Genomic DNA, 21,327 nt, shown 5'->3' with positions numbered 1-21,327 from the left:
ATAAATTTTTTTCTATAAAATTAAACCAAGGATAAGTATAAAGTATCTATTGTCTTGATTGAAAAAATAACCATCACCTAAACGAATCTAACCCATCTCAATTGACCATGCAAGCTACAAAATTTGATCCATAATTAGGCATCAAATATATGGCAAAATATAGTATAGGATGCGATTTGTATCTTTCAAGTATCATGAATTGGATGGAATATAATACATTATTCTACAAATGAAATAGAATTCAACAAACAAATACGCATCACCAATACAAGAATATATGTATTTGTTTAACAAAAAAGTGTAATACATCTAAATATATATCTGCATACAAATGCGTATGTCTATTACAATATACACATATCTATGCACATACACGATAAATTGTATTTATAGGTGAACGTATACATCATGTATATATCTATTATATGTTTGTTGAAGTATCTAAACATCCATCCCCAAAACAAAGTATATCAAGTATCTAAATAGATGCAATGGTGGTCACATACATGCATGTACAAATATGTTTGAAAAATAATGCCAATAGTGGTTTTTCTGCTGTCGACATCTTAATTTAATTAAAATATTTTTGAACAACGCAAAAAGTCTTAGGTGATCTAAAGCTGACATAGAACATACATTTATTATATAAAATATATAAATACGTTGGTTGCAACTCTTTTCAAACATGTTGATTAATTGATTTACAGCTCAAATTTGGGATGAGCTGCTCTTCTTAAACCAGAACCTTCTACATGGGCCTCCGAAAATTTCAGATGGCTCAACTTTGCTTGCCTTACCCGAAACGAAAGCTCCCAGTTCTCTCCTCTTTTTCCTCATCTCTGACGGCATGTTATTAGAAACTACGTGGCCCGGAATCATTTTTGTCTAAAAGAAACCTGCCCGCGTGGGTCGTCACTAGAAGCTTCCAAAAGCGGACGGGCCGGGGCCTGGCTTAAACACAGCATACAAAGCCAGTAAAACTTCGCCACGTAGATATTCTCCGTTATTAGATCGTTAAATCATGAACGGGCCCTTAATGGCCGTTATCGGCCACCATGGGACCGCCAGCTGGAGTTCTCTCGACCTCCTGAACCGGGAACTCCTCCCGGGATGGGGTCACGACGGCGGGGCGGTGACCGGATCTTTGGCCCTCTATGAAAGCCCGCCGCCCGCCCTTTTGCACAAACTACCTATCTTTCCGTCTGAGTTCTTGTTTCCTTCTCTCTCCCCTCTCCAGGTGATTGAGGCCTCTCTCTCCAAGTCTCTATCGGGTTCGTCTCATCTTTAAGCAATTCTCACTCCGTTTATCTTCGATTCGAACGGTAGTTGTTTTGATTTGTACCGGCTTTTGATACCAGATGTCTTGCACTTCGCGTTATGTTTGCTTCCGACCTTGTTCTGCTTAAATCTTTATGTTTGTTGTGACTATGTTAGATTAGGTTATATCTTAAGCAAATCGAAGCCAATATATTTTTGGTTTGGTGACATTCTGACTATTGAATATAGGGATTTGGAATTCTTTTCCCTGTTCCTTCTTTGTGAGTATTGTTGTGATGGAATTAGAAAGTTCTATTCAAGCTCGATCAAATTTTGGTTATAAGTTGGAGTTCCTGATAGCATATTTGCATTCTGTGTGTTTAATTTGTGCTCAGCTCTTCGGAATCTTGGATTTAGGATGGACTTTTCTTTGAACTAGTTTATCTTTTTAATTGGGTTCGAGAGTTATAGTGATTCCTGATACTATATTTTGCTTGTTCTTCAGAAAATTTAGCCACTCTTATTCTTTCTTTCTAAGAATAGACAGCTTTAATTTATCCTGAGACGGATGGGACTTTCCCAGCTTTTTCAATTATGTCTCGTATTTTGAGCCCCTTAAAATTAATTTCCAGTTTGAACTAACTTAGGGGCTTTAGGTTCTGTAAAGGGCCTGAACAAGGTGTAAGTTCGCTCTGAACTCTGGAGCAACTCTTCTTTGTTTTTCCTTTCCATTCTTCTTCTTGGAATGTTTTTTTTTTTTTCTGTTCCTCTGTTTCTGTGCGCAACCAGCATAAGTCAGCTTCAAATAAGTCTCTAAAAGGCCCTTGAACAACTCCTTTTAGTTCTTCATGCAGACAGCCACAACCGTCTGAATTCCCAGCCACAAGCCTGAACAAGGGCCGACTTAGCTCAGAATTGGTTTAATTGGGTTGATTTGGTCCGCTGTTGAAGCAGCCACTGTAGGCCCTTCCTGATGTCCAAATCAACCACATAACTGTTCAGAAACATATCCATCTCAACCCTAACCTTGTGTTTGGTTGGGATCATGAGAGGAAGGATAGATGGGTTGGAAGGATAAGTGGCCTTCATCTACTATTTGATTCAAAAAAATTAAGGATAGATGAAAAGGAGGGATTGCTCATTTATGTTGGCCTACCAATTTGCATCCTCTTATTTTGGAATGATGCAAGGAAAGATGGATGGAGCGTATGATGGGTGGGTTTCTACATTGATAATGTTATCTCTCATTAATTTTTTTGATAAAATTATAATATTTCTTCATTTTTTTCATTCATTTTAGTTAAATATATTTTTATTTTTTCTATACTATTAATTCTATATTATTCAATTTCATTGCTAGCTGTTTTAATTTAGTATGTCATTTTCATAATTATAAATAAAAATTAGAATTATCTTCTAACTATTTGTAAAAGTTAATTAACTATTTAAATTAAATTATAAATTAATTAATTATTTATATAATTAATATATATAAATAAATAAATTTATATATAATTAATTAAGAAAATTATTTATTAAATTAATTAAATAAAATATTTATATAGTTTTAAATTATAAATATTATAAGTTTATATATTGATATATTTCTTTAGTATAAATAAGTGTTATAAATTGATAATAATAATAATAATATAATCAAAAGATAGATTAGTAAAAATATCATACAAACATCATTCATCCTCTCTTTTATTCCTTCCATACTAAACATAGAAGGAAAATAATTCACATCCATCCTTCCATATTTTACCAAATACATGAATCTTCCATTTATCCTTTTTTTCGTTCATTCTTTCTTCTCTACCCACCCTTTCTCTAATATCCATCCTTTGTACCAAACAGAGGGTTACATGCAGTCCTTTATAGAGTCACCAGCACACTAACTATGACCAGGGTTAAAGGTTGTAATCTATTAAACCTATTATCAGGCTCCGTTAGCCAGCTTGTTCATGTCTGAGTCCTCACTGAAGAAGTTTCCAGATAACTTACTAATGGAGGACGCACATGTAGCTATCTGGTGATGATTCAGGATGTCGCAAGTTATTCTTAAGAATAGCATAAGGTTGCGGGCTGCTAAACTTGCTGTCGTTCTTCTGATTTCTCATATTATTCTCCTCATTCTTGTGGTACCTCTTTCTGTCTCTCCCTTTTCTTAATTTAATTACTCTCTTGCTGACACAGCACAGCATTAGTATTGGTGTTTGCCAATTCTGAGAATGATCTGAGGTTATTTCAAGCTAGCAGCCAAGAGAAAGGCTTGAAGACATGCACATTATTGAGATCAAACTTAATCCCTTGCATCTTTCGGGGTTACATAACTAGGGCTGCTGTTTACTGTTGTGTAGTCTTAAGCTTGGGCTTATCATTTAGTATTTGTTGCTTCGATTCTTTATGTTTTAGACGCCAGATTATCTCAGTAGCAGTTTATCTGCATGCACAATTAGTTCAGTTTAGTTTATTTCCTTTGTATTAAATTGCTTGATCAGCCATATTATATACATACATACATTAATAACTAAGTCATTAGGTTTTCTGATTACGGCAGGTTATTGGTGAGGCATTGAGGCTTTACTCACTTGAATTAAAAAGAGGATGTATGATAATTCTGGACATGACAAATGAATATAGGCACCTAGGATGTATTGAATTGGGTCTATGAAATATCTATTGCTAGTCTATGATCTGTAGAGACTGGTTAACAGTTGTGGGTCCCTTGCCCTGTGTATCTTGTGAGATTTTCCCAATTTTTGGTAGAAAATTTATTTTCCAGAGCCACTGTTTAATATCATCTCTTTTTATTTATGCTTATAACTTATCATCTCTAATTCATTGTTCATTGGTTTCAAACATGTTTTTGGACATTTTACTTCTGATATGCAACATGCATTGTTTGTTTCTGATGTGCAGCATGAATGTTTGCTTACTGTTTGTTGTCATGGGATATGCTTCATCGAGACAAAAATCTCACACAGAAACTTGCACACTTGATGCATGACTTTTCATTTGGCCCTCTTACTGGCAAGCGGTACCTGATATCATGCAGCCTGCCAGCAGGAGGGACATGAAATCACAACTCAGTTTTGTATCTTTTGTATGAGAGCGGTGTCATGCTAGCACTGTTCTAGTAGTCATACACTGGATCTTGGAATTCATTGTATATTTGCAGTCTTATATCTTTGTAGTTATAAACTAGATAGTTGTGTTTTTTATTGTTGTTGTACCCTCTATTTGAATTAGGAGGCATTATGGCTAGCAAACGCATTCAGAAGGAGCTTCAGGATCTGCAAAGGGATCCTCCAACATCATGTAGTGCTGGGCCTGTTGGGGAGGATCTGTTCCACTGGCAAGCAACAATTATGGGTCCTGCTGACAGTCCCTATGCTGGGGGATTGTTCTTTGTTATGATTCATTTCCCTCCTGACTATCCATTTAAGCCTCCAAAACTTAACTTTCAGACCAAGGTAAGAAAGCCTTATTGTTTTTTTTTTTTTTTCCCCGATTATTATTATTCTACTTAACTCCTCTTTTTCCACTTTAAAGTTGATAATTCCAAATAGTATTTGTACTCTGCCTTCCCATGGGATCCCAGTAAATTATAGTAGTGCAAACTATTCTGCTTGTATTCTGATTCAACAGGGCATAACTGGCATGAGACAGAGGCAGCATAGGCGCCAATTTTCAGTTTATCAAACAGTGAAATTTAAAATTATATGAGACATAGTAACTAGTAAGATGGTAGGAGGTGCTTTTCTTAATAAGGTAATTTAGTTCTAAAACTTCTTGGCGGTGAAAATTGATCATTGAAGGAGTTATGGAATTACAATAATGTATACTCTGCATGCAAGTAGTTGCCAAATAAAATGATGGAGGTAAATAATGTGCTAGAGGGCTTACCTGCTTCATGCCCTAGGCATCCATGCTTCTTTTTTTATATTTCTTATTTTAGGTGTTCACTTTTGCTAGAATATGATACAGAACTACACCCCCGTTTCTTGGGTCTTATTGTGCCGATCAAATGAGAGAATGTAGTGAGTTTCACAGGATAAGTACTTTTTTGAGCTCTCCTGTCATGAGAGCACAGCAGTTACGGGCATCACTTGTACGGGTCATATAAAGTTCCTTTTTCCTTCTAGGTTAAAACACTTTCATAAAACAGAATTTTATGACGACCATCGTAAAGTGTCGAATATATTATTATATCATTGGGAGCATGGAACTGATTAAATATTGGTGCTTTTAAATATTGTTTGTTTTTTAGCTATTCGAGTATCAGCATTTGATCTTGATTTTCCTTGCTACTAGGTTTTAGCCAAAGTTTTTCTTGCTTGCTCTATAATCATTACATTGTTCAGTCCTTGAAGCTAAGAATTTATTTTAGGATTTTATAACTTTAAGCAAGATGCATAGATGGTGGCCTCCTTATAATTTAGAGCATTCAAATTGCTGCTATATATGGCTTGTATTTTAGTAGTGAGGATGATTATGTTCACTAGTTTCGCATAACCAGACCTCCAAAAACTGGCGTAGCTGCAGCTTTGATTTCCATCTAAACAACATACTAATATTGGGCTACTGAATTTATATTGTTTTCAAAGAATTCTTTGGTTTATTTTATATGCATCATTAGATTCATTTACACTGATTGATCACTGAATCTGCTTCCTTCTATCTGAAGAACTATAAACTGCTTTCGATGATGACCCTTCATCCATCCGAGCAGGTTTACCATCCAAATATCAACTCCAATGGCAGCATCTGCCTCGATATTCTTAAGGAAAACTGGAGCCCTGCACTGACCATTTCAAAGGTTCTCCTCTCCATCTGCTCTCTTCTAACAGACCCCAACCCAGATGACCCTCTTGCCCCTGAGATTGCCTACGTTTACAAGAACCATAGGTCCCGTTATGAGGAGACAGCCAGAGCATGGACCCAGAAGTATGCCACAGGCTGATGGGCTTGCAAACGCGGTAAAGAGAGCTTTGTTCTCCAAGGACCAAAACCAGGCTAAGTGCTAGTGTAAATGGTAAGACATGTAGTTTTGCTTATTGACGTTAAAAGGAGGCCAGTACTATGCCACTTTGTGCGAGGGTGTGTCCTCTGTACGTAAAACTCTCAACACATTGTGAAGCTCTCTCTGCATCCAAACCCCGAATTTGTAACGTGCATGATCGCTAGCATGGCATGTTTGATGGTGCTGCCTAATTGTGAATTATTTTTCTAGAGATGTTGTCACGTATCTGATTGTTGGGTTGGTAAAACCTTATGATGCCTCAGAACATGTTTAGTCATGGCACACAACTGGTCTTACAGATTGTTCATGTGTTTTTTATTTTTATTTTTTTTGAGAGTAAGGTTATTCACGTGTTGATAGTTTAATTTCATGAATAATATTGAGCTTACATCAGTGTTATGCTGCAATAATCTTTAATGGAATTCTACGGGTGACTATCTGCGGTAAATGAAAGTTCGAAATACTACAAATAAACTTTCTTGGTTAAATGCAAGGATGGTTAATGGGAAATCCTTAGTTAGCTTTACGCGAAATTTTGAAGTGTTGTGGGGGTGGGGATGTGTGTGCTGGTGGGTGGGTTCACAACTCACAAGGTACCGTTGATGGAGGTAACGTAATAAGTGTTGCTTTCCGGGATGGAGGGATGGGGGCGGTTCCCAAGGTCCAGTGAATGGCTGATACGTAAACGGTCGTACGGCTGAAACTGAGAAAGCCAACGTAAATCAACATCTTAATTGCATCCCAACATCAATGCACAAGGTCCCCTTGATCAGTTTCTTTAAAGTTGAATGCAGGACTGCAGTCTTGGGAAGTAGCGTGATTCCAACTAACAGCAAATTATGCCCAATAACGGCTTACATGTGATGTCTTGCATAGGTAGCAACCGGCCAACTATGACCCCTCCAAATATTAATATATAAATAAATAATTAAATTTAGACCGATGTAATATTACTGATCATTTTATTACAATTGATCGGTAATTAATTATTTTTTTTGGTGTAAATAAGTTTATTCAAAAACAAGCTATGTTGGCATCCAAAGAGATTCTGATTCTTAAATATGGGAGGAAAAAAAAATTTGAAAACTTTGATATCCATTTCTTGATGGCCTTCTAGTCATTTTTATTTTAATGATGATAATTATAGCTGATCCATTGGATGTCTGATTTGATTTGTTTAAATCTTGAGATGGATATGAGTTCTAAATAAACTATCCAAAGCAGATTGAGAGTCATGTATAGAGAATGAAATATCCTATCTTGAATTTGATTCGATATGATTTTAATTTGAATTTTTTTTAAAATTATAATTATTTAAAAATATTTATATGATGAGTTTTTTATTCAATCTGATCCAAGATAGATATGGAGAGGATATAGATATAGAGTTTTTAATTGTAAGATGAATATGAATTCGGATTGACTCAATTCATACTCAATTTCTTACCATCCTTTCAGGAGTATATGTCGCTCCGAAAGAGCTCCGCTTGCTTCTGCGAGGCTCTATCCATCAATTCCGGTTTGAACCAACCACCTCCAATTCCAGTTTAAACCGAGTAGACTAACATCAGACTCCCAATAAGAGTCCTCTTTCATTGCCAACTCCTGGTGGGAGCTAGAGTCCTGGGGCTATGGGGCGGAATCCTGGGGCTTATCCATGCATAAAGCCCTCTCCCCTCCAAGATTATGACCAATCCTCGCTGCCGTCTATTTCTTCCTCTCTTCCACTCGGTGTCGTCGCAACAGGTTCGCCGAGCTGGCTTCAACACCCTGCCGGAGCCCAGGTTAGACTTCATCCTTTACCTAATAATTTTCCCTACTTTTCTTTTCTTAAGAAGAGTCGTCGTTGTCGGCCAGATGAGTACCAGGTAGTCACCAAATCCATCTAAGCGAGCCTCCCCTGTTTTGATCCTTCTCTTCTCTATGCCGCCTTCTTCGTTGCGATTTGATGCTAAGGCCTTGCCAAAGCTCTAGTCAAGCTCTTGGCGACCCTTATGATTGTAGTAGAGCTTCCACCGCCGGTAAGCGAGCCAAGCTGCTCCCATCTCCTATTTTAGGTGGACTCTATCTTGAGTCTTTCTTTTTGTTCCTCTCACCTCATCGCCGGCCGTCGCTGTCTCTACCGTCGTTGCAGTCTTAACCGGAGGCCGGACTTCTAGCCTATATCGTCATCGCCATCACTGGCTTTCGCCACCGTGGTTTGAGCACTCCATCGCCTCCCTTGCTTTACTCTGTTTATTTTTTTCCTCTTCTGCCAGCCACCTCCATCACTGCAAGCCATCGCACTCGGACCATCACCGGCCGGTACGTACCAGGCCCCACTACCCTCGCCTACTTTGTTCTTAGATGATAATATTGTTGTGGGGAATTTTATTCATTCTCTCTTGCTCTCTCTTCGTGGCTTAGCGGGACCTGGTAGAGGGTCTTAGATTCCTAATTTGTGGACCCTAAGTTGATACTAACGGGGGGGTCTTGGACCCACATGGCCACGAACACGCGGCAATCTAATCCATCCAGATTGCTTGACACCATTACTTCTCTCTCACTCTCTTATATTTTCTACCGCTGACTGTAATTATTTTATAATTTTTTCTAATTATGAGTTCCGATTCCGTAGAGGTGCAATGTCCAGATAAGAAGATGTTAAACAAGATGTTTCACAGATGTAAAATCCTAAACCTTTATTTAATCTCATTTTTTTGAATTAGGATGGGATTGAAGAATTTAAGGTTAAGGATAATTCGGATATTAAAACTCTAAAATTAGAAAAATTAATATTATTGGTGGTTGATCAAAGATAAGTTTGTTAATATTAATGCTCAATCAATTGAATTTGTTAGCATTCTTGTACGGGATCATATATATATATATATATATATATATATATATATATATATATATATATATATATATATATATATATATATATATTCTTGATTTTAGTTTTTTTTAGTTTTGCATGGGATGATGAACGTTATATTTCTTTATCGTATATATGCATTAGATATCGATGATTTTAATTACATCGGATATGATACTTTTAAAATTTAGCCAGATATATAGAGTAAAATTATATTTTATTTAGTAAGAATAAAACTGATTAATCATATGGATGTGTAAGTGGATAGTTTTCATGAGTTTATATATGGATAATTATCACGAACTAATATATGGGATAGCTACCATAAACTTACATATGAGATAGTCTTTACGAGCTTATGTATGGGATAACCATCTTAGATTTATGTGTAGGATAATCGGCAGCAGTTTACGTATGAGATAACCACCATGGACTTACACGTAGCGTAGCCATCATGGCCTTAATTATTATAAGATCTGAGGTATGATCATGATTAGTCCAAAATTATAAGATTAATTATTATAAAAACTGGCTTATGATAATGAGAAACGGAAGATAAGAGACATGAAACTACCATTAAATAAAATATTTTATTTAATGATATCATGATATATCTCTGTCAAATAAGATGGATATCTGATGATTGATGATGTATATGTTTATGTGTATATCAGTTTATTTGAGCAGTACTAGATGGTTTGCAAATCAATTCATGATATTTATATTTATTTTGATATTGATTATTTATTATTTTAAATCTTTAGATTATTTATTTTGGAATGTATGTGTAGGTATTTTTATCGAACTATCAGCTCGTAGCACTCTATATATATTTTCTTTCATAGCACTCCATATTTTCTTTCAGTTGTAGGATGTTTATTGTCTAGCCATGGTTTGAGATTTGGGTAACAGGATGAATGGTTAGAACATCGATGATATTAGCCAAATTATTGAAATTTACAGTTGAATAGTTTTTTATTACTTGTTAAAGAGGGAATTGATTTGTTTTGAAATGAGAATCTATCGTCATCCAGTCACATCGAGGTTGCATTCAATTTAGTATGTTCCCCAGGATCACGCAGCTTTGTCATATGGCTGAGTGATGAGTTTAGAACGTTATAGTGTCACTGATATAAAGTTATTTCAATCACCTCTCCACTTATAATAAATTTTTTGTTTGTGGATTTTGCTTTTTGTGAGTCTCCAAGCAGGTCACTTTGTATTTCCTTCATTCTCTCTTTTTTTCCCCAAAAAAAAAAAAAAAAAAAAAGACTATGGGCCTCTTAGGGCCGTCCAATGGAAAAACTATGGTCCAAATACAAACCAACATGCCTTTATTGCGTTGTTTTCCTCTTTCTTTTTGCTCCATCCCACGTTGGTAGGGATACACAAAGAAACCAATCCAATCACAAAATTCATCCAAACTACTAATTTCGGATCGGTTTGGATCGATTTTTTCAAATCCGATTCGATTTTGATGTAAAAATTTTAGAAATCCAAAACATTAGTCCGATTTTGATTTCGGTTTAGGAAAAACTAATACACACCAAGTTGATGCATAAGTGTGTGTGTATATATATACATACAGAGATATATAATATCATATTATATATGAAACGCCCCGGATCACTTATATTTTTTTTTAGCTCCACCGGTTTATTACTTCTCTGTTTAGCTCATTTAGCACATCTCATAAACTATCTATTTAGCCCATTCTATAAACTATCCAATTATTCCATCACATAAGATGTCTATTTGATATAGATCCAATAGCCCACAACTTAATAAACCAAGTCGATATTTTTTTTTTGATTTAGTTTGAATCAATTTTTCTATATAGCCAGTTTGGTTTCAGTCTTGAGTTTAGAAAATTGATGCAAATCGATTCATTTGGAAAATTAACATCAAACCGATCCGATTTGAATCATGCACATCCCTACATATTGATTTGTGGTTGCATTGATCCTTCACTAAGTTGGTGGACCATCATGCCATCATTAGTCTAAATCCATTACCAATCACTATAATTTTTTCACGTCAAAGAGTTACATTTGAAGTCATATAACATATAGTGCCAGGGGTGGCAATGAATCGGGTCGACTGATATATATATACCCGCTCTACCAACGAAAAATTCAGATCCAAATCCGCTCCATATCCATCTCAGATCGGGTCGGATCGGGCCGAGCTTCAAAAATAGATCGGATTGGATCGGATATATCCGAAATCTCTATATAGTTTAAAAAAAAATTTGTACAGTGGAACAGAGCACTATAAATTAAAAATTTTGTAATCAAAGAAAATCTTTTCAATAAAAAATCTTCAACCCTACAAAATATCATCCTTCTACCAAGTTTAAGCTCTCAAAACTTCAAGGAACCAACTCATACGGCCACAACTCGGACAAAATCTCATATACTTAAGGAAAAAAATCTAATTGAAACCTCGGAAACTCTCTAATCTCCCTCAAATGCTCTCCTTTTCCACAGATCTTTGAAAAAGATAATGAAAAGAAACGAGAAAGAAGCAAAAAGAAAAAAAAAAAAAGACATCTATGTAGAAAAAAGACTTGCCCTCTCAATTTTTTTCTCTTTTCTTTTTTTTTTTGATTTTTTCTTCATTTTCTCTAAATTTTTCCTCTGCCTTTTCCATTCTCAAGAGTCTCAATCAAATGGGAGGCTTGGAGTGGCCGAATATGGAAGCTTAGGAAAGACGAAGCGTCGAATACGAAAAGCTTAAGTGGCTAGAGTTTTGTGTTGGATATTTGGGGGTTTGTGTGTGTATATATATCGAGTCGGATTCGGGGTGGGACATACTATTATCCATACTTGATCCATATTCGCTTTAGATTTTTTTTTTAAAAGATCTATATCTATTTCGGATTTTAATTGGATCGGATAAAATTCATCCCATTCGGATCGGATCAAATCTGATATTCAATAGATCGAACCAAATTGCCACCCCTATGCAGTGCAGCAGCAAGGGATCAAGCCGTTCACTACCCTCCGGTTGAGTCTCCCTTTCAGCCAGTTCAATGTCCTTCGGCTTTGTTTCGCATGCCTTCCGTCCCTAGCCTGAAGTGACAACGACCTCATTAACGTTTACACACCCATTACAAATTTATAACCAGACGGATTTTTCTCCGTGCATATTGACAGCTCCAACCATTTTTATATTGCTACTAAGTAGAACCGAATACATCTTTTAGTTTGCAACCACGAGTAATTTAGGAAGTATATTGACTTGTTGACTTCCATTCAGAGAAATTTGTGGGAGCAATAGGAACGGTCAAAGACAAAGAAAAGAAGATAAAGATAGTAGAACTTGAGTATATAAAATGATGAAAATGTTAACTTCAGATTAAGTAATTTATAGTTGTTATTGGTGGTAGAAAGATAGCTTGGCAGCCAAGTCTGCTAGGCTGAGAGCAAAGGTTGTTACAACGGTCAAAAGAAATAGAGAAGAAAGAAACAGGAAAGTTCCAGTCTAGTGCCTTGGTAATTGTCACTTCTATAGTAGAAAGCTAAAGGTTGTAAGAGTAATGTTGAGGGGATTTATTTTTTGTAAATATATGCCGTAAAAGTCAATATGGAGAAGTTTATGCTCTCTTTCTCATAAATCCGTTGCATGATGAAGGAACCTTACCCTAGACACTTGCCATGCTTTAAACCATTCATTTCTAATTTGTATAATAGTGACTATGTCTTCTTAGTGAGCTTTAAAAAAAATTCATCGCCACCTTTTCTATAAAAATAAAAATAAAAAAAAAAACTTAAATACTCATACAAAAATGGTGCTAATTATGTTTACCATTCTGATCATCAATTTAGAGGGAATTTTGACTAAAGATAGCAATTTCATCTGACCCGTCAGGTACATGAACCGATCCAAATAGAGTAGAATTTATCTGATCTGATTAAAATTCGGAACAGATATGGATTCTAGAAAAAAATATTGGAAACGAGTTTGAGTCGGATACAGATAATAGTACATCTTATATCGAACTCGATCCAATATAATCTTAATCAAAATCTACTTTCAAATTGATAATTATTTTATAATTTTTATAATCTGACACAACTCGATCCGACCCCTTTTGTTTATCTGATCTGTACCTTTACTTATAGAACAATTTTAGATATGATATTTTTAACTACGGGATAGGTGTGAGACCACGGATATTAACCGATTCAATCTCTATCTAATCCATTGCCATACCTAGTTTTGACTCATTAGCTACATCCATGTGCTTGCTAACCATGTCTATACATCATTATACTTCAAGGTTTTTTATATGATAAAAATAGATCTTAGATGGGGGGTTCACTTGTAATTACAAAAAAAAAAAAATCATGAGAGGAAATTTTTAATCAGAAGGTTTATATAATTTGGTAGGATTAACTGTTGTTTTCATTGCTGTCACCACAAATCTTGATGTTGAGTAATATTTTAACCCTCACCTATATATAATCATATAACTTTTCATGGCTGCTTTGAAAAATTAAACCTAAGATAATAGTTTCTATACTCATTCTTTGAAAAAAAAAAAAAAAATTATGCAAGTTTCCATACTCATTCTCCTTTTTGCAAGTACTATACCCAAATGGTGGCTATGCAAATCTTTCTTGATGTAGTTTAATAAATCTGTGTAGGTCTACCTAGCAAAGTACCTAACTTTTTATTGACAAGGAATACTCTAGAATTCTACTTCCAAGAAATTACTGCACTCGGGGAACTGCATTTTTTTTTATTTTCTCTGCAACTCTTGCCCACATCTTATTAACAGCAACATTGATTTTAAATTGAAAGAAAATCACATTTAGATTCCTCTTTCATCCTATATATCAAAATCTGCTACATAACCCAATTGCATGAATTTCATATAGCTCGTCTTGTAGAACGTCCATTCCCAAGAGGAAGGCTCTCGACACTTGGGCTGGCAAAAATTGCATCCGCTCCTTGTTACTTGTAGTTAATAGTTAATCCAACCTTTAAAAATGGACAAATTGAGCTAAGGCAGTTAAAAGAAGACTCTTTCTTACAATGGTTGATGGCTATGAAAACAGACACCTTTTTTTTGTTCATCTGTTAGCCTGTTTCTTAGCAATCTTGTACAGGTTTCATGAATGAATAAAGTTTTTCTTTCTTACCAAAAAAAAAAAAAAAAAAGTTATGCAGAGAGAACACATGCACGTCCGTGCATAGAAAAAAAAAAAAAGAAAAAATGTTTGACCCCCTACTCTCCTCTGCCCCAGGGGCTTCGCCACCCTCCATCTCATGCTGGCCACCATCATCTCCATGAACCTTTTTGCTCTCTACGTATCTTCACTTGCTTCTCTCTCTTGTTATCAATGGTTACAAGAGCCTTTTCGCCATCTTCGAGCATGTTTCCTATATTCCCCACAAAATCGAGACCTCAAAATGCTGGCTCCACCATATCGAGCATAATAAGCTCGTTGGCCACAACACCCTCAACCTCGTCGAGCCCGACCTCTCACTAGAGCTCACGCACTTTCTTGCCTGCTACCTCTTCCTTGAAGGCCTATCAAACCTATGATTACGTTGCAGCACCTCACTGGACCATGGACTATAGACCACCCCCCCCTAGTTTGCCAAGGAAAAGAAAACTCAGTGAAGAGAGAGAAAGAATATATGTCTCCCTCTTATTTTTCTCTCGTTTCTCTCTCTATGCCAACCTTGAACCCTGTTGAAAGTCCAATTTAATTCAAGTTAACCCCAATGAAGAGGCTCTGAACCGCCGTGGTATCCCGGTGGCATGTTGATACCATCTCAAGTCTTATCGAAAATCTCTAGAATCTGGTCACTATTAATTCTTGTTGAATTATCTAAATTATAATTGATCCTGACCAGTTAAGTTCGTTGTGTTCGGATGGATCTGATAGTCGGACTCTGCTACCTGGCTTACCTTGTCCTTTCCTCCATCCTGATTTTTTGTATTTTAACCAATTCTCAATTCTCTTTAAATTTTGAAGATGTTGATGATGGATTTTAATAGCTTCGAATAGATTCTATTGATTCGTATAACTGAATTTTGAAGGTTCACAGAGAAAGATGTAAGTAATTCTAACATTTTTTATTTATTTTTGAATTATTAATTATTTATAATACTTAAAATTTTATAAAATATAAAAAAATATTTGATATTGATGATTTTGTATTTTTATAAATTAAAGATTAAGCATATAATATTATACAAATTAATTATTTCTATGAAAAATATAATTTTATGCATATTTTAATATTAATAGTTTATTTATGAATTAAAAAATCAATTTTTAGAAAATCTATATTTTGGTTATGGAAAGACTCGTTGCATGATTGTTTCTTTATTAGTAATTTATTATGAATTTTAAACCCTATAAAAGTCATATAATATCTTTTGATTTATTTATTTATTTATGATATAAATATATTTCAAAAAATATAATTTAAGAAATATGATTACTGTAGTTGGCATATGGTGCTCACCAATGGATTACAGTAATCAACATATGGTTCTTGCTAGCAGGTTAAAGTACCTCGACATACGATCCTTACTAGCGGATTGTAATAACTTGGTATACGGCCCTCGCTAGTAGATTATAATAACTCGACATAGGATCTTTGTCAGCGAATTATATTAATTGACATGATATTGATTACGATTCTATCATAGATATAAAATGATCTTAGCATTAAATCTGAGATAATTATTAAGAATTACGGTATGGTAAAATAAAAAATGATTCATGACTTTGTTTATGAGATCGACATGATTTATGGTTTCGCATTGAAAACTTTATTATGTAATTTGCATAATTTGTTTATGCACATGCGAAAACATGATTGGTTTAAGATTATATTGTTATATAAAAAAATTTATTTTTCAATGATAATTATTTTTTTAAATAATTTATTGATGCATGTACATATTAGGACTGACAAAATATGATCCGATCCACTAATCTGATTCATGTTCGATCTACCATAAATAGATCTGGATTTAAGTTAAATGAATTTGGATCATAAACAGATCAATCCGTTAAATCCATTTAATATTTAGATTGAATTTAAGTTTTATATATTTAACCTATTTAATCCGTTTAATATTTATATCAGATCGAATCAGATAATCTGTTTAATCTATTTAACATGTTTAATCCATTTAAGATATATTCAACCTATTTAAAACTTGCTCGACCTATTTCTAACCTATTTAATCCGACTTACTTAATGATCTATTTAACCTGCTTAATCTGTTTGTGACCTATTTAACTCAATCTGTTTAGCCAGTTTAATCCGTTTGTCTCATGTAATCTATTTAACTTAATTTTATCTATTTAATAAATAGATTAAATGGATCGTATCGGATTATCTGTTTAATAAATAGGTCGAGTTCAGATCTAAATTTTTAATCTATTTAATAAACAGATCGAATTTAGGTTGATGATTTTCTGATCCGGCGCATGTTGATCCAATCCATATCCGATCCAATTGCCATCCCCAGACTACAAACTTATGCTATTTGAAAAAAATCCAATTAAAAATGCAATGAAAGCTTTATTAATGATTTCTCAAGGACACTCGTATCATTGGGCAATTTGGAAATGAAGAAGTGAGAACCAATTTCAAAACAAAAAGATCAACCCCATCGGAACTTACAGGCTAGATTATCGCCGTCAACAGAAATTAGGGTCTCTAGAACTGGGATTCCGGTAGCTTTATGAGCTCTATTTACTCTTATCCATGATTGGTTTCTTGAGTACCCCTTCAAAGTACTTCTTGGAACGAAAGAATCGCTGGGTTGGCTACATTATGAGAAATTATGACAGTTACGTAACAGATGCTGGACCAAAATTTCAAACGGGTTGTGTACCCATGGCAGAGCCCCAGCCGGCATGGAGAGCTCTTAGTGTAGCTGCATATCGGCTTATTAGCTTTAAAGTGGAAGGAGACTCCGAGGTAGTCACAAGTGAATCTCTTGTATAGCTAAACATTGCTCAGGGGATGCAGAATTGGAGCACATTCACCCTCTTTTTGCAAATATCAGTCACTGCATGTCATCATTGGATTTTTTTTCTTAGTGACTCACTGTTATAGATAAGCAAATCAGCCTAGAGATAGAGTAGTAAGATTGCCGGACAACGTAGATTTTTCTTTCATTTCTTCCTTGCCATGGGTGGATTCAGTCAGAGTTCATTTTCCACATATGTAGTTTTTTGATTTTTTTTAGGCTTTGATCCCCTTTGTACCAATAAATAAATAAATAAATTCGAGGTGGTGGGAGTGCAACTCGAGCAAGATCAAGAGGGTCAAAATATAATTTTTTTTATAAATAAACTGTCTTTATACTTATCAAATATGGTTTAGATTTTGTTTTTAAAGAAAAATAATGTAGATATGTTGAAAAAGGATTATCTAGGATATTGTGACCTTAAAATCTATCATGTATTGCATATGGGCTTGGAGTGGAAATTCATTATTTTGCGACAAACCTAATGTCTTCCCTTTTTATCTCTTCTTAAATATTAATTTAAAACAAGACAAAAACTAGAATAGATTTAGTGCCCCTACCAAAAAAGGGAATATATTTTGGAACATCAATGAGAAGTAAATCAAAAACTCAGAGACAATATTGTAGTCAAAAATATATCAGATTATTTTGTTGTTTTTGATGCATCATTATCTTGATAGTCTGTGTAGTGTACCATTGACAGCTTTTATTGCACAAATCCAATGTTGTGGTGAGACTGAAAGTTTTACAATTGCAAGCAAAAGATATACCCTTAAAAACATGCTATTGCCGAGAAAGATCATCCATATCTCTAACTATATTTTTCCAGCTTTCGTTGTCTTGCAAACCCGAAGCATATTTCATAAAAATATACTATAAATTTAGATATATCAATTTTTTTGATTTAACGGTGGTGATGCGATGTCCTGGCCACAAGAAAAGTCTCCCATTAAGGACGAAGCCATTCAATGTTGGAGTCTCCAAAAGAAAAGAGCAAAAATTGAATAAAGATTATAATAATTAATTGCAATCCTGTTCAGAGAAGGAATTGAAGGCGTTCGATTCTATCTAAATCTTCTATCGATCCAAAGGCTGTAGTCTTATCTTCGTGAGTCGGTTTCCGACTCCTAACAAAACTCCCGCACGCATCGGGTAGCGCATGGAAAGGAGCCGTGCGATAGGTCGGAGCTTCGCAAGAGCCAGCAAGGGATTCGTTGGGCTGTAGCATCGACCACGACCCACTGCGATCCCGAAACGCCCTCGTCTCCTTCCCTCCTCTCTCTCTCTCTCTCTCTCTCGTGGGAGAGTCCTTTTCCTCTCGCCACTGGTTCCTCTTCTCCTCTGTTCTCTCTCACTGGGAGTGGATAAAAGACCAGAAGGTTACGAGTTTTTGATCCATCTCTTATTCTTTGAAGCTAAGGAGCTGTCTTTTCCAATCTGGGTGACGATTTCTGCTCTCTTTCGATATCTTTCCAGTCTTTACGATCCGGGCCACTCCTTTCTAGATCTAATCTGGTGGAAAGCTAGCTCCTTTGAGCTGGTGGATTGGTGAATACTACTGGGTCTCACTTATTTCCTCTCTTGTTCTCTTCTGGTAATCTCCGCCATCATTTTTTTTTTTTTTTTCCTTTGGTTTAGTCGATGGGTTTCTTTCTACGTTGATAGATTACGCTAAAAGGTAGCTCCTTTTTCTCTGTTTCGCTTGGATTCCGAACCTTTTTAGCTCTGTTTTTGCAGGTGTTTCTTTGGAACGAGCTCTGGGGATCTTTGAAAAGCTCGATTTCAGTTTTTTTTTATCACCGAAGGTGAAGATTTTTTATTGTATTTATTGTCCGATCTCCTCTGTTTAGTGGTTTTTCGGGATATTTGAAGCCGATAAGGAGAGAGGAGGCATCAAGAAATTTTTTTTTTTTCCTCTTTGTTGTTCTTTGGGTGATTATATTAGTAGCTCTTCTGTTATCTAGGAATGGGAGCTCATCCCAAGGATGGGGAAAGCTGTTACCAGAGTGAGCCTGCTGCATTGGGGCCGGAAGGCGGATCGGTCGCTGCAGATGAAAAGCCCGCGAAGCCCCGGCCTCGGATTCGAATCTTGACTCGGAAGGCCGGCGAGCAGAACAAAGAGGCCGCTCATGAAGTGGTCTCTTCTGACCGGAGCTTAGGAAGAGGTGACCGGAGCTTATTAGGAAGAGCATCTGATGGTCACCATGTCTCCAAGGGAGATCTTGCAGATGATCAAGATAATCATACCGAATCTCGGAACATCGTAGTTATTGACACAGCAGTCGATGGTCGCAGGAGCTCCGAAAGCAAGGATGGGGAGGATAACAAGGCTGAAGAGCCTCCTATTTGTGTTGAGTGTGGGAAGACCTTTCCTTCGTTGAAAGCATTGTATGGTCATTTGAGATGCCATCCTCTCAGAGGCTACAAGGGAGCGCATCGACCACCTGAAACAAAGAAGAAGAAGAAGCTCCAAATAGGTGCTGGTTCTTCATCTGACCAAGTGCTAGCTGCAAAGAGAGGTGAGAAAGGGATTATCGAGTCGGACGACTCTGTAGTCAATGCAGCTATAATCCTGTTGCAGATGTCAAGGAGCACCAATCTGTGGACTGGTGGGTTACAATATAGGAAGAAGACAAAAGAGATGGATGAGAAAAACATTGAAGGTGATGCCATGCACGCTGAGAATGTAGATGGGCTCCAAGACGAGTGCATTGATGTGGGAGCATCAAGCAGAGAAGAAAATGTCCAGAAGAAGAAGAAGAAGAAGAAGAAGATCAAAGATCTGGAATCAGTGCATGAAGCTAGACCACCAACTCAAGATAGTAGTGGATACCGTTGCAACATCTGCAGCAAGTATTTCCCTACCCACCAGGCACTGGGGGGTCATACAGCTAGTCACAACAAGAAGAACAATTCAGAAGAAGTGGATGAGGCAGAAGATGGAAACCTGGGCCATGCTGAAGAGCTGGTCGATTCAAACAATTTGGTGCCCAAACCAGCAACCACGGAACACCGATGCACGATTTGTCAAGCGACGTTCCCGACAGGGCAGGCTCTCGGCGGCCACAAGAGGAAGCACTGGAACGGTCCGGTGACGACATCACCCTCACCACCACCAGCACCTTCACCTGTACCATTAGCTGAGAGTGTTCAGAAGGCAAAAAATATGTTCATGGACATTGACCTCAATGAGCTGCCAAAATTCGAAGGTGGAGAACCATAGTCTAGAAATTCTTTATCACGCTTTATCCTAGGATTAGAGCAGATGTCATTTGAACCTTCAATCGGCTTTTCATTTAGTGGGGTATATGACCTGGTGATCAGATATTAAAGCTCCAAATTTTGTATTTAACCAGTTGTTTTTGGGTTGTTGGTGGAGCTGGTAAACTTAGTTGTGACAAAGGAACCTTTGCTTTCTTTCCTCCATTCCTTATTTATTTATCCATCTTTTGTAAATGCTATCTGACGCAGCAGTTGGGTGATTGAGGAACTACCCAAAAGGCAAAAAAGTTTTTCTCTCTTTCTGACCAAGTGAGGGGACCTCATTTACATCTGATAGTTATTATATTTTTTAAGGAGAAACCAATTTGATAAATAAAAGCTATATTTGGTTCTTATAGTTTTACCATTGTCCCTATTGTTTTATCACTCTTTGTTGACTTGCAATCTTCTTATCTTTGAACATACTTACTCAGGTCATGATTCTGTTGAATAATATGATTTGAAGAATAGGGGCCACAGACTACAGTTTTTTGATTATTGGTAGAAGGGAATATGGCACCTTTTTCTCTTTAAAGAAAATAGAACTTCTTTTCAGGAATACGATGGAAATTCCACCCTTTATTTAGAACATTCTACCAATATATTCTGGTTTTAAGACTAATTTTCTCTTACCAGGTTTAGTATTGGTCTGTGATTTCAATATACTGATTCATCGGTCATCAACTTTCATCCCTGCTGAGTGTCAATATTGCTGTTATCAAGTTTGATGTTATTGGTAACAGATTTGGAAAAAAGAAAAACAAAAAAAAATCATATGCATAGTATGCAAATAATCTCATGACAGTTTGCAATGTAGAAGAATCTCTGTACTTATTTCAGCTAAGAAGTGAAACAAATTATGAGGAGATATTTCACAGGAATATGCACTCATTATCATAGAAAATG

At 36.0% G+C, this 21,327-nt stretch overlaps 2 protein-coding genes across 8 annotated transcripts; both read left to right on the top strand.

The window, feature by feature from the left end:
* Nucleotides 1-1,021: 1,021 nt before the first annotated feature.
* Nucleotides 1,022-6,495, top strand: LOC105050038 (ubiquitin-conjugating enzyme E2-17 kDa). Of its 3 annotated transcripts, none has more exons than XM_010929894.2 (3): nucleotides 1,022-1,271; nucleotides 4,513-4,736; nucleotides 5,996-6,495. In XM_010929894.2, exons 1-3 carry the CDS (start codon nucleotides 1,022-1,024, stop codon nucleotides 6,224-6,226), a joined length of 705 nt encoding a protein of 234 aa, XP_010928196.1. In that variant the 3' UTR covers nucleotides 6,227-6,495. The 3 variants fall into 3 exon arrangements, with proteins under 3 accessions (XP_010928196.1, XP_019708146.1, XP_019708145.1); XM_019852587.3 differs by having other exon boundaries at nucleotides 1,101-1,237; XM_019852586.3 differs by having other exon boundaries at nucleotides 1,194-1,322.
* Nucleotides 6,496-7,751: 1,256 nt separating this feature from the next.
* Nucleotides 7,752-20,793, top strand: LOC105050037 (zinc finger protein ZAT9-like). 5 transcript variants are annotated; one of them, XM_073242864.1, is made up of 3 exons: nucleotides 7,752-8,070; nucleotides 18,898-18,965; nucleotides 19,125-20,793. In XM_073242864.1, the coding sequence occupies exon 3, from the start codon at nucleotides 19,127-19,129 to the stop codon at nucleotides 20,381-20,383; it is 1,257 nt and encodes a 418-aa protein (XP_073098965.1). In that variant the 5' UTR covers nucleotides 7,752-8,070; nucleotides 18,898-18,965; nucleotides 19,125-19,126; the 3' UTR covers nucleotides 20,384-20,793. The 5 variants fall into 5 exon arrangements, with proteins under 5 accessions (XP_073098965.1, XP_073098964.1, XP_073098963.1 ...); XM_073242863.1 differs by lacking the exon at nucleotides 7,752-8,070 and adding exons at nucleotides 8,180-8,307; nucleotides 8,421-8,590 and having other exon boundaries at nucleotides 18,898-20,793; XM_073242862.1 differs by lacking the exon at nucleotides 7,752-8,070 and adding an exon at nucleotides 8,231-8,590.
* Nucleotides 20,794-21,327: the final 534 nt, after the last annotated feature.

This window comes from Elaeis guineensis, chromosome 8, assembly GCF_000442705.2.
Source record: "Elaeis guineensis isolate ETL-2024a chromosome 8, EG11, whole genome shotgun sequence".
NCBI lineage: Eukaryota > Viridiplantae > Streptophyta > Magnoliopsida > Arecales > Arecaceae > Elaeis > Elaeis guineensis.
This window is presented reverse-complemented; position numbering and strand designations above follow the sequence as displayed.

Bases quoted from the DNA above. Each gene is read 5' to 3' on its own strand.
- LOC105050038 (XM_010929894.2), top strand. From the start codon at position 1,022: ATGAACGGGCCCTTAATGGCCGTTATCGGCCACCATGGGACCGCCAGC. The intron at 1,272-4,512 runs GTTCGTCTCATC...TATTTGAATTAG, and splicing joins TCTCTCCAAGTCTCTATCGG to GAGGCATTATGGCTAGCAAA. The intron at 4,737-5,995 runs GTAAGAAAGCCT...CCATCCGAGCAG, and splicing joins AACTTAACTTTCAGACCAAG to GTTTACCATCCAAATATCAA.
- LOC105050037 (XM_073242864.1), top strand. From the start codon at position 19,127: ATGGGAGCTCATCCCAAGGATGGGGAAAGCTGTTACCAGAGTGAGCCT.